The sequence below is a fragment of the Saccoglossus kowalevskii genome, chromosome 2, assembly GCF_978046115.1.
Source record: "Saccoglossus kowalevskii chromosome 2, keSacKowa6.1, whole genome shotgun sequence".
Classification (NCBI taxonomy): Eukaryota; Metazoa; Hemichordata; class Enteropneusta; family Harrimaniidae; genus Saccoglossus; species Saccoglossus kowalevskii.
In genome coordinates this window covers 21,464,570-21,480,365 of record NC_140642.1, presented here as the reverse complement: position 1 = coordinate 21,480,365, position 15,796 = coordinate 21,464,570, and the positions used below count along the sequence as shown (strand labels likewise).

Below are 15,796 nucleotides of genomic sequence, written 5' to 3'. Positions count from 1 at the left end.
TCGACGTTTAAATGCTGGATACTTGAACACAAGCAGTGAGTTTTAACAACTTTTTCAAACAAAATTTGCAGTGAATTGCAACAACATACTAAACAAAATATAATCAATATTATTCCATCCGGAGAAGTGTGGCCAGTGTGCCCGGACTTTATCAAAAACGTGTCTACCCTAGTTTATATATTCTGATCCAACCTGGTGTTTTGTAACTGTATAACCAGAGGGCGTGGCATATTCAAAATAAATCCAACACTAAGTTTTTTAACGATGAGTAATAATAATATCTGGTTGTGTCTGGAGTATTATTAAGAGATTAGCTTACACAGGAGTTGTTACAAACTGATTCATAACTTTATAGTAGGGAATAGACTTACCTTGCCTATAAAATAATAAGTTTTTTTCCAACCGTGTAGAAAGGTTTACATTTCTAATTTGACTTTTAATATATGAAGATGTTTTGAATGTTGTGCACACATTATAATACAATGTATATCTCGTTGTTAACACGGTCTGTCCCCAAAGTAGTTCACGAAAAAAAAAAAAAAAAACGTGTTCCCTTGAGCTCATTGGTTAATTGACAAACACAGACAAGTTCACGACAGTTCACGAGTCAAAGGCCAACCAACTGGGAACTTAAAAATCAGGTAGGAAAGATGACATCCAACTCAGTCCCTAAGTTTGAGACGTTAGTGGTATCCAATCCGAGGGAATATGTATACAGAGTGGAATTGAACAGACCGCATAAACTGAACGCAATGAACGACGTCTTCTGGCGGTGAGTAAAGTCCACAACACTCGTTTATTGTCCATTTCAGAAATATGCATATATATTAGTATAAATATGTGGTGTATATTTCTGAAATGAATATATAACTGATACACTACACAGCGCATGAAACGTGACATAATCGTATTGCATGCATGACCTTCAAATGACCTGGCACCTCTCCATCTCCGTAAACTAGGTCATTGAGTTCCGAAGAGGTACCAAAGCGCACACACTGCTCGGACAGGCGTCCCTACACACATCGCTATCGCTCTGTTCACGTATAATTTTTCGGTAGATACCTTGCCTTCGAATATTGTATATTTAGTCATCGTTTCTTTCATTCCAATTTGTCAAAATTAGTATTGAATATTGTACTTATTTGAGGAGAGGGTAGTTTGATTTACAACAAATATTATAGTGTAATTTACATTAACCATAATATATATGTTCATTCAAATGTAGGTAAAACATTGTGACAGGAAATATACAAGTTAATTAATATGTATATGTTAATTTCAATAAAGGGAAATCTCAACGTGTTTTAATGGTATTGCAGAAGATCCTAATTGCAGGGTTGTCATAGTTACTGGTGCCGGTAGATTATTTACAGCAGGTTGGTGTAAATTCCCAAGAAGCGAATGTTCCAGGGAATGTATTTATCAGATTTCATCCTGGCCATTTTGGGGGATGTTTTATTACATTCGATAGACAAATTAGGATAGAAACTATTCATTCAATGAAAACTGTCTGTAAAGCAGAGACTGCTATTTTAATTGTGATCTCTATAATACAGGACTTGATCTCACCGATTCTCAAATCCTGGCATTTACTGATGTTCAGAAAGATGTTGCTAGGAGAGCAATGCAAGTGTTTGACGTCATCAAGAAATTACAAGAATCGTTCAGTTTTATCGAGAAGGTAAATACCGTATATTCACGTAACAATGGATTCTTGTGGGTACATTAAATGAGTATTAAACCACCTGTTTAATAACATTTATTGTTAAATATATATTTCTGGTTCAATGCTGACGTAAATCATATGTAACCATTTAGTACACGTTCGGTATTTCCAATGTGATTAAAATCAGATGTGGGTATTATTTATTTTTATTTTCCATATTTTATTTATTGTTGCTTATTTATGTCTATCTTTCGTTTTTTCTTGCCGTTATTCAGATATTTTATCTCGGTTGCCTTATATGCAATATCGTTCTCGGGTATTTAAATTGTTAAACAATTATCAGGGTTTATTGTATCTAAAGTGGAATTCATCTCAAAGCATTCTTTCATTAAACAAAATAAATACCGTAGCATTCGTCAGAATTGTCCAATATATAATAACTTCGAAATTTTGAAATATGATCAAACCTCTTTACCATAGGAACCAATTATAAATGGCTCAAAAATCGACAACTTGAAAATTCGCTGATGTTTGAAACATTTTTAGTTCAAAAAGTAGTTCGGTTATCACAATTTTGTAAGCAAAATACTATAAAATTAAACCAAATGGTAAAAGTTTGGAATATCTCAGGCTGGTAGGAAGTTTACATGGTAGCCAATTACCTCAAAACATATTGATACATTTCACGGATGACACGCGCCTGATTTTAAAAATAGATCAAATTGAATAGAATCCGCGTCAATAGCAGATGACTGTTGATTTATCAGTAAAATTATTGTATGTTCCTTTTTGCAGTGCCGTAAACCTGTGATAGCGGCCATACATAATGGGTGTGTAGGTGGCGGTGTAGACATGGTGGCAGCTTGTGATATCAGACTGTGTACAGAAGACGCATGGTTCCAAGTCAAGGTGAACAATGTTTTGATATCTTGTTTCCACACCGCTAACACGTGATAATACCAGACATACGAGTGAATTTTAATTCTCGATATTAATGTCTGACTTGGTGTAAAAATGGACCCACCAGAATTACTAAAATAGACGATTTCTTATAATTAACGAGCACTCGTTCCATATCTTTACCATCATGACACCAATATCAATGCGCATGCACAGTAGTAACCATTATCATTGTTTATGTCCGTCCCTGCACAAGGAGGTAGATATCGGTGTGGCAGCGGATGTTGGCACTCTACAAAGACTCCCGAAGATAATAGGAAACGACAGCTTAGCAAGAGAGCTGGTTTACACGGCGAGAAGACTTCCAGCAACAGAGGCCAAGCAATTGGGACTTGTCAGGTGATAATAGTATTATTTTATTAGCATATTAATATATTATTGTTAATTCAACGTATGCATGATTTTGAAATATTGAATAATAATAATTACAACAGAGATTAAAACTGGTTTGCAGAAGATGTGTAATTTGTAAAGGCACCAGTATTTCATCTAATTTATTTATTGGATAGAATTGTTCATGTTTGTTGCCATGACACTGGAAATTACGTCATTAGTTGTATGAAGTAATTGACTCATGGCTACGGGACTCGTTTCTTAGCGACATCTGAAATTGTATTTTGACGGTGTGTGAATACCAGCTGTAAGATTAACCGATATCACAATGCCCGATAGACAAATACATTTTATGCAAAATCACTGTTTATTTATTTATTTATTTATTTTGTCCAACATTTAAAAAATAAATTCGTATCGTTTGCAAATTTGGGAAGTTTGAAAAAAATGTACTTTGTACGCCGAACCCACAACTGACACCGCACGCAATTGCGTCAGAAAATAGTTACATATTGAATGTTCTGGTTGTATTCTTGTCATGGTGTCTACACTTGAGAAAAATTAAATTAAAGAGTTGTATATTAATCTGAAAGCAGCTAGGCCGACATAATGAGGTAGATTGTTGCGTGCATTGAAATAACATAAGTACTAGTATCTCCTTTTTTTTATAGTCGTATTTATAAAGATAAAGCGTCCATGATTGAGGGCGCACTGGAGTTAGCTTCTACGATAGCCAGTAAGAGTCCTGTCGCTATCCAGGGATCCAAAGTGAACTTGGTGTATTCCAGGGACCATTCAGTACGGGAGGCATTAGAATATATGGTAAATGGAACTCTTTAAATGTATCGTCCAATGTAAAGTCATAAATATTTACCCATAAAAATACTAATATACTGTCTGTGCAAGAAATTACGCCTGTACTGATTCTGTACTGTATTTTCATGTTTCTTAAAAATAGGTTTTGCTACCTTACTTTTGAAAGTAAATTTCTACCAATATCACCAAAAATATACGTGCCAGACGCACTGTCATTGAACTGCATCAAAAATGTTAACGACGGCGACAAAGAGACCAGACAGACAAAGTAGCACATATATGCCACCTTCAATTATTAAAAGCGCGGTGGTCGTAGCGCAGCGCGTGTTCGAATTTCATGTAAATAAACAATGTATTTTACACGCGTTGTATACGTCGCTATGAGTCCCATATCGAACAGGACGCGACACGACGACTGCCGCCCCTTAACATTGTAGGCAAGGCATTGGAAAATCACAATTTCGTTTATAATTGTAAGATACTAGTATTACGTATTTTGTTCTAACTACGTAGTTATCCCAGTTAGTTTACTTTAACTTCCCTGAAGTATTTCGGTCAACAGAAATTGGTAAATTTTTTACTCGACTGCAACACCAACATAACATTGTTAGTAATGTAAAACACTTTGAAATAGCTACATATCATTTGTAAATTTCGTAATATATTGATTTTCGCACACAGGCAGCCTGGAACATGAGTATGGGACAGACTGAAGACATTGCCAGGGCCATACAGGCCAATATGACCAAGCAAAAAACAACTTTCTCTAAACTGTGATTTCAGTGAGAAATAATTCTACACAGTTTACTTTCTTTGAATCGTGGTATCATGTATGTTGAGTTTTATATTACTGTGCTCTTTTTTTTTTAAGATTTTGACTTTTGACGCGCTGCACGCCATAACCGCACGCGCCCAAACCAGGTCACGGAATTAATGGCTATGAGCAACTTTTCTCTTCTGCGTTGTTGGCAAAATTGTCAGATTGAAACAAATAAAATACAAATTCGAACATCCTATATTTGTTAAATAGCTTTTTATTCGTATAACATGTTTAAGTGGGGTATATAGCAAACGTCAACGAGAAGCACGACGCCGGATAACCTTTTGCTAACCAACGTTCCTCAACACCTGGAGGCGCCAACATTTATTTCGTCTTACAGTATTCTGGCCGTGTGTTCGGGAAGCTATGGCAGAGGTTACCAGATGAGTCAAAAAGTATAGTATCACGTGGCAGACATGCCTACGATTTCAAGTTGCTTTTTGCCGAGCGTGCAATCTTTGCAGCTTTCCGCATCGAATTGGCGAAATTCCCGACTCAGGTGGACCAAGTCAGTTTCCGCCAATGTCTTCGCCTTTTTTATTTTTTTATTTTCGAAACAACAAAATACAATACAATGAGAATGTTCCAAATGGCGTTGTCATAGATACCAGTATGTATTTCAATGAGTATGATGGTTACCATTCTCTAACAATTTTAACGTCTTACCTTCGATCACTTTGTTTTCCACATTTACATCCACTTCGCTGAATGGACAACTTTTTCTAGTTTTCTTTGCCCGCCACCATTTTTTCATTTTACCGAACAAGTTAAACGGAAAACAACCAATCTTCTCTTGCGTCGTCGTCGCCATCGTCGTCAGAAAAAAAAACTATGAGTATATTACTTTAAACTCTAATAACTGTGTCGGGGATGGGTTCGAATGATCATTTATTTCCATTCAATATTGCTTTAGTTACATTTATTGCGTGTTAATACGGACTCATCGCTTTACGAGTACATTGATATTTCATGCGTCCGTGTTGGCGCCAGAGCGTTGTTACATTGTTTAAAATTTCTAGTTGGTCGCGTGCCGGTCGCGTGCTGCACTTTTCTGTCTCATCTTAGTTAATAGCAGTGTATTTTGACGTGTATATTTCACCTCTGAATAAAGATCCATTGACAATAGATCTGCTTCCTATCTATTTCAGGAAACCATCAAGTGTTTTGTGGGACACACTCAAGCTTATATATTTTCTCAACCACAAACTGTAAACTCCTGGCGTAGACTGGTGTTTGCTAAATTTCGAACGCCACCACACGCGTACTGTGTCGTCACAAGCGTGCCATGCTAATAATAGTATTGTTCGTAGACAACACGCGCGCCCCACGCCCTCTACGCCATTTCCACCAATGACTTCGCTACCTAACGATCTACCTGATGTTTTTAATAAACCTAGATGTGATCCACCCAAACTGCAAAATACACCTATTAACTGTATAATGTATGCTGACGATCTTGTAATACTTTCTGAAACAAATTCCGGATTACAAACTTGCCTTGATAATATATCAATATACACTAAAAATGGCTTCTAACTGTTAAGGTAGAAGCCTACTCATAAATTAAAAAAAAAACAGAATTTATTCATCTTGCAATAAATTGTACTTCAAGGCAATATAAGGTTATTGATCTAAAAAAAGTTAGGGGTCACCAGCCTTTTTTTTCGAGAAATTGATGGTTGTATTTTAGTGGCAAGTCGCCATTTTGACACCTTTATAACACTTTTACCACAGGTTCCTATGACAGAGATATTATGCAATATCTCGAAATCTAGCCTGGTGACATAGGCTGAAACACAAGAAAAAAAAAATCCATCATATCAATAAACATCCCTGGATCAGAAACGTCCTTCTTGGGAGTGACCTTATATTAGTTGTAAATTAATCAGCTAAATTATTTTGCATAATTAGCAATTAATAACATTGGAACACGTACAAATCATTCCCGGTATTTTGAATACGAGTGTCAATTTTACAATTACATCTGTTTGGCGACCCAATTGATGAAGATGGCCGAATGGTATCAATTTTAAAGCTGAAAATACAATAAAATCAACCATTTCTGTTCTCCCGGGAAAGGGTCCAATCAACCTCGGACTATTATACAATAATTAAAAACTCAAACATCCTATATTTGTTAAATAGCTTTTTTTTTATATTCGTATAACTTGTTTAAGTGAGGTATATAGTAAACGTCAACGAGAAGCACGACGCCAGATAACCTTTCGCCAACTACCGTTCCTCGACACCTGGGGCTCAACATCTACTTCGTCTTACAGTATTCTCGCCGTGTGTCCGGGAAGCTATGGCAGAGGTAACCAGATGAGTCACAAAGTATAGTATCACGTGGCAGACATGACTACGCTTTCAAGTTGCTTTTTGCCGAACGTGCAATCTTTGCAGCTTTCCTATGTTTGCATCTGAGTTTTCTACTCAGTTGCTGAAAATGAATCCGTCTAAGACGTGTTGCCTTCTCTTCTTTCTCTTTTAATTTAATTCTTTGCTCTTCCGAATCGAATTGGCGAAATTCCCGATTCAGATGGACCAAGTCACTTTCCGCCAATGACTTCGCCTTTTTTATTTTTTTATTTTCGAATGCCTTTCTGCGAATTTCCGCTTCCTTGAGTTTTAGCTTCAATAACTCCTCATCGCTTTTGGAATTCCTCTTATGGTGCGTCATAGAAGACAGGCGGCGTGGTGGTTTCATTGTTACTTTCTCGGTTGTATCGACCAAGTCGAACGAGAGCCCTCCTTTGGTTCTTTCAACCAGAATATCAGTACCTGTCAACAACAAAATACAATACAATGAGAATGCTCCAAATGGCGTTGTCATAGATACCAGTATGTATTTCAATAAGTATGATGGTTACCATTCTCTAACAATTTTAACGTCTTACCTTCGACCACTTTGTTTTCCTCATTTACATCCACTTCGCTGAATGGGCAAATTTTTCTAGTTTTCCTTGCCCGCCACCATTTTTTCATTTTACCGAACAAGTTAAACGGAAAACAACCAATCTTCTCTTGCGTCGTCGTCGCCATCGTCGTCAGAAAAAAAACACTATGAGTATATTACTTTAAACTCTAATAACTGTAAACTCCTGGCGTAGACTGGTCTTTGTTTGCTAAATTTTGAACGCCACCACATGCGTACTGTGTCGTCACAAGCGTGCCGCGTGTGATGCTAATAATAGTATCCTCGGGGGCGGAGCTACGTCACAAGACGTTCCACGTTGCTACGACGCTCACCACTGTACATGCATTTCTATGGGCTTTGTGCGCGCTGCTGTGGAACGCCGGTCGAGCCGGTGAAAATTCGAGAAAACAACACAAACTCAACTTTGAAGTAATCCCGAACAACCAAATTTATATATGTTACACACGTAGGGCTAATCTTGTTACACTGTTCAGGGGAGTCTCAACAATCATCCCAAAGTACTGTTTTCTGCGAGTTTTGGGCCTTTGTTTTCACCGCCGCGGGTTGCCAGGCGGTGAAAATGCCCGAATGTCCGCCCCCCCGAGGATTGTTCGTAGACAACACGCGCGCCCCACGCCCTCTACGCCATTTCCACCACTGACTTCGCTACCTAACGATCTACCTGATGTTTTTAATAAACCTAGATGTGATCCGCCCAAACTGCAAAATACATCTATTAACTGTATAATGTATGCTGGCGATCTTGTAATACTTTCTGAAACAAAATCAGGATTACAAACTTGCCTTGATAATATATCATTATACACTAAAAATGGCATCTAACTGTTAACACGGAAAAAACAAAAATTATGATCTTTAACAGATCAAACAGACTTCTAGAGAATGACATTTTCTTCTTTGAAGGCTGAAATACTGTAAAATAAACTAATTACCTAGGATTAATAGTAAGTGATAATGGCGAATTCAAGGAAGGCCAAAAAAGCACAAAAAGAAAAGCTTTAAATGCCTTATTATCTTTAAAGGGAAAAACTGGTAAAAACCTAAGTATACCACTGTCACTCTCTCTGTTTGATAAACTAATCGGACCAATTCTCACATATGGTAGTGATGTTTGGAGAGATGAAATTACACTCAAATCACCAATTGAAGATGGACATATAAATTATCTTCGTTTTCTCTTGGAGACATCCAAAAATACCACAACAATGGGCTTATACGGTGAACTTGGATGTTACCCATTGGAGACTTTTATCGAAAAACAAACGATAAAATATTATAAGCGTGTAAAGAACTCGTCAAATCCATTATTAAAACTAGTTTGCCAAGAAAATAAAGAAATTACTAGTAATAGTAAATGGAACACTAATATAGATTCCCTTTTGAATAACATTACCGGTAACCAGTCTAACCTGGTCAACAGCAATGAAATTCTAACAGCGAAGCAATTAGGACAACTTAGAAAAGTGAATTACATAACGACAATCGATCAAAAAAAAATAAGAACATACAGAGAATTAAAAAAACAATTTTGCCTTTGAAACCTGCCTTGTTACCCTGCAAAATATTGAGATGCGCGAAAATTTTACTAAACTAAATGGCCATTTGACGCATGCGCAGGTGACGACTCCGCCGCTTTAAAGCAAATTACAATCAGATTCGATGACTGTAACACCATAAATGTATTATAGTTGTGGATGTGATAGAAATCACTTTACAGACATATTATGCTCAATTTGTGTGTACCCAGCGTGGATACTATATACTGTGTAATAACAATGAGACTTCGTCCATGAAAAAGCATAAATTCAGCTATTGGCAGAATGTGACAATTCCAGGCAGGCATGCATGCATTCTCAGATGTCTTGAACTTTGAAATTGGACACTTAGAGAATTGATTCGTGGTGTTCTTCTTCACCTTTTACCATGGACTTTACAGACCGGCTTTGCTGTCAACTGAGCGGTTACTGTCAGTTATGGTGTCAGTTCTTATAACCTGTAAACTTCCATTTGTAGACAAATCATCTCTACAAATGTTGTCACTTGTGGCAGGCAGTCGAAGATGTCATATAGAAGCTGTTTTTCTTTTCTGTCCTTGTGGGTAATATTCCACCACCTCCATGCTCTTTTAATCTATCAACCTCTTGGCAACATTATATTGGATCTGAATCAAATCTTAAATTGTTCAACTGTGGCCAACAAAGTTAATCGATAATCTTTTTCGCAGGTATATCTCTCAGTTCTTTGGAGGCCATATTTGCTGTCACGTATCACTTAGACTTAGTGATGACAGTGTTTTTTGTGAACTGGGTCACATAATTAGCACTTCCTTCAATCTGTGATTTCAGTGAAATAGTATAATCCAAGTATAGGAAAAGCGAAAAGTGATTATTTCCATGAAACAAGTTTTGGTAGCCAAATTGTTATTTGCTTTTTGTGATGTATTTTATACAGCAAAATATCAGGAATTTGAAGTGCTTAATTAAAAAAGAGACAGAATACAATATGTATAGAGTATTGAAGCCCATTAAGTAAAAATAGGGAATGTTTAAAATTAATGAAAAATTTAAAATTAGCAATTCAAACAATAAGCTTGGCAACTTTATTGAAATGCAATAATTGTTTTTTGAGACGTAGGTGGGAAATTGATTATTTGTTATGCAAATTAGATAATGAGTATGCATGGATTTCAACCCCCAGACTAATCAGATGTGTGTCCCCGGGCACCTAGGTATTAAGTTTTCAGTGCAATCTGATGATTAGTTCTTGAGATCTTTGGACGAAAATCAAATCGACAGGCAAATAAGGTAATCAATTTGCACGGATTTTAACCTAAAACTAGTCAGGTCTTTTCCTTATCCAAGTGCATCAGATATCTGTCAAACATACATACACACAGACAGGGTACCTGCAAAGCCTCCCAATTCTGTGCTTCGCACACAGGGGTGAAAAAGTCACACCGGATGATAACAATATTAATTTAATATTTAAGTCTTTTTCAAAACAAATTTTGTAATACAATAACTGTGTCCAAATTGATTTGAAAATAATATGATTATTATGATATTTACAAACGATTATTAAAAAAAACCTGAATATGTGTAAAATATCTTAGGAGTTAGACAGAAACCTAAATTAGAAATTCTACAAATTACTATGTCGTGGAATGGAACCGCTGTAATTATGTTTCATCAACCGCCATCATAGATGCATAGTCTCTGTAGAGAATAACACCTTTGTCTGGATCTACAGCAGCTGAGGACATTTCTTCTAGCTCCTCTTGTGTGAATGGTTCACCTGTAAAACAAGATTCAATGATGTTGTTATAAGGCTGCAGTGCAGTGACTGCAAATAACAAATTATTGTGTACTAACAATAAGCCTTGATCTCTGTGCCTATATTATTATCATATAAAAATAGATTTTATTGGCCGTAATCGCTACGTCTTGTTTTATTGATAGCATAGCTGAAATAACAGCAAAAACACACAAACTGAATCTGCATGTAATAATTTTTTAGTTTAGAGTAAACACAATACTGTAAAGGGGGTAATTATTCACTGGGTTTTAATTTAGCTTATTTCGGTGACTGGAAAATGCGCTAAACTAAAACCCAGTGAATATGTAAAATGTAGCATAGAACACATTATCTAAATTACGAAACCATGAATTTAAAACCCACTGAATATGCCTGAAATGGTAAATCGGTGAAATTTAAACCCAGTGAAAATTAGTCATTTTATAGTTGTTTCCTATTGCTCTCTCACACACACAGAAGAATGATAGCTTCTACAAAACATGTCGTTTTGCTAATTTAAGATGCAACTACATGTAGTAGTCTATTGTCAAAATCAGTTACCTGTAGCTGAATAAACCTCTCAATTGAGCAAAAATACAGTATGTAAATAAATTAAATATTTTCAAATTTCACATTTTTTATCTCATTTAGTAGTTCGCACAATTCAGGGAGTTTTACTACTAACCTTCCTCCGTCATGTACTTTGTAATTTCCTCTATTGTGAGATGGCCTTTTTTTTCTGAATCTAACACTTCAAATGCTTTTAATATTTGATCTTCAGGAGACGGTTTAAATCTAGAATGAAAGCAAGAACATTTAAACCTATTTATATTGTACAAGTCCTTACATGATATGGTTTCATTACAGTCAGTTTAACATTAGCATGTGAATGACACTTGACTATGCTAAGCTGAGGTAATGATTGCAATATTTTTTTAGTTTTATAAATGTAAACCTAGTCAGTACATTATAATGAGTACCGGTATACGTGAAATGAAACAGCATCATAAAATGCTACCCACAAACACAATAGACAATGGATGAATGTCAATCAAGGTATGTTAATTACACAGAAGGTGTTTGGCACCTACGGTACATGACAATGTGTGAAGTACACCAGAGGCACAGAATAATCTCCATCATGTGTGCCCTGTCATTAAGTTTTCAAACTGAATCTATTTACTCCACAATCAATCATGAGAAAAGATTGGACTATGAATGTTCCCTCTCAAGTGTTATTTTTATAAAATTTTCTCTAATTTCATGCATCATATGATTCAAAGTTGATTTTATCAATGGCAGATTTGTTTAGAAGAGAACAATTTACATGATCACTGGTTTGTTATTTAAAGATCTCAAAAATAACTTTTTGATCAGTGTATTTACTAAAACTCTATGTCTTAATGTATATACTACAAATACATTAATTCTTTACTGAGTTTTATTTTTATAAATATACACTGTTCACTGGCCAATCGGTGGATTTAAACATACCCAAATAGTGTAAATGTAATCCTATGAAAATAGATGCACCAAGAATTGGTGTTGCGAGGCATTATGTGTATACATAGCACCGCAGTGCAAACACAATATACAAAGCCCAAACTACATATATGCGAATTTTCTCATAAAAGCAGGAACCAAACTACCGTACTAATCATGATTATTATGCAATGAAATAAACTTTTCACATGCATATTTTAATAAATGTCATTGACGCACGAAAAAACACCTCAGGGATGCCCTCAACTCGTTAAATGTCTAAAAACAGAGGGGTGGGCTTATACTTGGGGAGGGGCTTATGCTTGGGGAAGTACGGTACTTTATCTGACTTTATTATTATACACAATGTAATGATCCCACAATAATTTTCTTTTCTTAGCTTGACATCAGGAGACAGGAACCGTTTTAAATCAATCCAAGCAGTACCATTACCAGGACTAATTCTATTCTAGTGGTATAATCACAGATGCTATTACAGCCTTGGACTTTAGTATTCAAAAGGAATCCAATTTCTAAAAATGCTTCTGACAACCCTGAAATTGATAGTTTTGAAGGACATCCATCACTGCATTCAGCAGGGGCATCTGAGCAATCACTACCATGGTGTTTGCCAATTTCCAGTCCTGCTGTTAAGCCATGTCTGCATGTAAACATTACAAACTTGGACTCACTTCCTCTCCATGAGCACATTTGTCATAATGGGTAGAAATCTATCATATCTTATATAACCAGTGGGCTCTTCTTCTTCCATTTCTGCCAACAAATCGTGCAGCTCTCCTTCTGTTGGACAACATCCCAGTGACCTGATAATTGTCCCCACTTCTCTGTTTGAATAAAAAGAGACATCCACTAAATATAAGTAATATTCTATGAAATACTCTTGTGAAAGGTGACAGAAAGTTAACTTTGGTGCTAATGGGTTAATACATACAAAATTACTCAGAACAAATAATATTACTAATATTCACATTATTGGAAAAGATCAGGAAAAAAAAATGTCTAACAAGGTACTATTATATACCTAGTAATTAAAGTGGGGGGGGGGGTCGTCACCTGCGCATGAGTCAGATGGCCATAGCGTGTCATTGTTTACAAACATGAGTCTTTGTGTTTTTAGCTGTGTTGTTATCGTCGCTTTCGACTCAATTCCTACACGTGCACAGGTGACGACCCTCTCGCTTTAGCTACTGAGTGTGAATGGTTGATCACTGCAAACTTTTGATTTCAAGTGACTTACCTCACGTCTACTGTTTTGTTAGATTCATGGTCAAATATATCAAAGGCTTCATTGACTTTCTTTTGGATATCAGCAAGCAATGATTCTGTTGAGAAGTGGAAACATATTTAAACTAAAGGTTATTTCTTATCAAGTCCACTTGGTAAATCACTTCAAGCAAACAGACAAATAATTATTAACACATTGGCTGCCAAACTTTTCCGAATTGATTTTGTTTGTGAAAGTTTTCAGCTGGCAATTGGGTAAGACACACTGGGGAATGGTGTTTCGAGACATTTTGATCGGTACGAAAAACAATTGTGAGTGACACCATCTTGAAACCCACTCAACTCAAGTATGGTTACGTCAATTCTATTTTTAGTAAATCAATAAACTGCTATTATATAAGCCCTTATATATTATATATACATTTATTAATATATATCACTTTGAACAACTTTACATTAAACTAGACAAATAGATTTTAGGTGTCAGTAATGCAGCAAGTAGAGCTGAACTTGGTAACTATCCTATCATTATCTACATTGGTTCACAAATGTTAAAGTATTATGAACGACTTTGCTTCAGCCAGATTAATTTGTTTGCTCCCTGTGTCGACTAATCCAAGTCATGTTTGATGTTTATTGCCGTAAACAAGAGATGTGTGGCTCATATTTTTTTTCAAGATGGCCATATTAAAAATAATATCATGCGCAATCTAGCATGACCGCTAGCTAACATTTAGTCGACCGGAAGTAGTCCAACGTATTGCTGCTACAAGCGTTTTTGGTAAGTTTCATTTATTGGAAGATAAATGTACAATAAAATTAATTGAGAAACATAATTTTTACTTAGTATGGAAGTAATGACAGAGTACTTCATTGTGGTCAAATCGTCGCTGGTGGGTGAAATTTGAATTTACCGTGAATCTTTGTTTACATATACCGGTAACGTCATAGTTTTTCTATGGTTCTTAGTTCTTTTTTCGTTATTTAATTATTTTTAGTTTGATGACATTTTTCAACTTCAGTTTTTATTAATTTTGTTTATGGCATGCTCAATAGCAAGACACTTTTCTCGATGTTGAGATTGTGTTTCCTTGGGAGACATTATCCATCTATGAATGAAGATGCCATATGTTTTTTATTGGGTGTTGAGTTCCAGTGTTGGTAATGCACTGGTCACAAGGGGTTGTCATGACACTAAATCTTCAGAGAAGTCACCTGATCGCCTCCAGAAATGGTCAAACTCGGCTTAATTTTTAATGCAACAATATATACATTTGCGCCTGTGGCAATTATCATACTACAAAGGAAACAAAGTAGTTCTTCCTGTGATTCGTATTTCCATAATGTGATGAACAGGCTATCGGTGATGAAATTCATGTTTTATTAAAATAATCAGATTGTTCTAGTTCACACTAAACCTGAATTTATAATGACGTTCTTTTCAAGTTATCAACTACTGGGAAATTTAAGTGCTTGCTGAGCTTTAGAGATAGCTTCACTGTCAATTGTTTGATTACCCGGTACATTTATTTTAACTCTAAGCTTTTGTTTGTTTTGAACTGTTTTCTTGGACATTGATTTATGTATGTTTTTCTTCATACTAAATTTTGTGTTCAATAAATTATCTATTTATATCGTTTGTCTAGCCCTTGTCTCATTATCATGTTTAATTTTGAGATATTGGGTGTAACCATGGAGATAAAAAAAAAATACAAATTGCAAATTATTTGGGGGTGATACTAGTTCAAAACAAAAATACAAATTAATCATAGTGTTTGAGAATCAATGTGAAATGCTGTGGTTGCATGATTCGGGGTTTTTCAAAACACAGTGACATTGACAAACATGATTTCAGACCAATAGGATTTGTAGAAACTGGGTCTTTTGAGGAAAAGGGACAAAACAAACCCGCTCAACGATACTACAGTTCGTAATATAGCCTCGACCATGTGTAATATTTTGATCGTCTCGGGTCGGAGTGACGAGAATTATAAACAATACCTGCGCTCTCTTTTTCGTCCGCGGGCGCCGCCATGATTGTTTACGAAAGGTTGCCAACACCAATGCGCAGAGCGAATATGCGCATAAGCTTCGACCCGCGAATGGCTGAGCGAATTATGCTTTCTCAAGCCTTTTGTAAACTGCATAAGAAACAGTGTATGTGATTGGCCAATTTCTGGAAACATTTAAATGAACTTGCTTTTCTCATGCGCGAGATTATTGCTATTTGTTATTAATT

At 35.9% G+C, this 15,796-nt stretch overlaps 2 protein-coding genes across 2 annotated transcripts; one reads left to right on the top strand and one right to left on the bottom strand.

Annotated features, from left to right (window-relative positions):
• The first annotated feature begins 650 nt into the window (after positions 1 to 650).
• On the top strand, positions 651 to 4,794 carry LOC102808591 (delta(3,5)-Delta(2,4)-dienoyl-CoA isomerase, mitochondrial-like). The gene is made up of 7 exons (XM_006823682.3): positions 651 to 772; positions 1,291 to 1,379; positions 1,560 to 1,684; positions 2,465 to 2,578; positions 2,826 to 2,968; positions 3,634 to 3,784; positions 4,460 to 4,794. Exons 1-7 carry the CDS (start codon positions 651 to 653, stop codon positions 4,553 to 4,555), a joined length of 840 nt encoding a protein of 279 aa, XP_006823745.1. The 3' UTR covers positions 4,556 to 4,794.
• Positions 4,795 to 10,497: 5,703 nt separating this feature from the next.
• LOC100367482 (dynein regulatory complex protein 8-like) lies at positions 10,498 to 15,646 on the bottom strand. The gene is made up of 5 exons (XM_002740400.3): positions 15,559 to 15,646; positions 13,571 to 13,655; positions 13,005 to 13,157; positions 11,516 to 11,625; positions 10,498 to 10,830 (listed from the first exon to the last, which is right to left on the bottom strand). The coding sequence occupies exons 1-5, from the start codon at positions 15,590 to 15,592 to the stop codon at positions 10,715 to 10,717; spliced, it is 498 nt and encodes a 165-aa protein (XP_002740446.1). The 5' UTR covers positions 15,593 to 15,646; the 3' UTR covers positions 10,498 to 10,714.
• Positions 15,647 to 15,796: the final 150 nt, after the last annotated feature.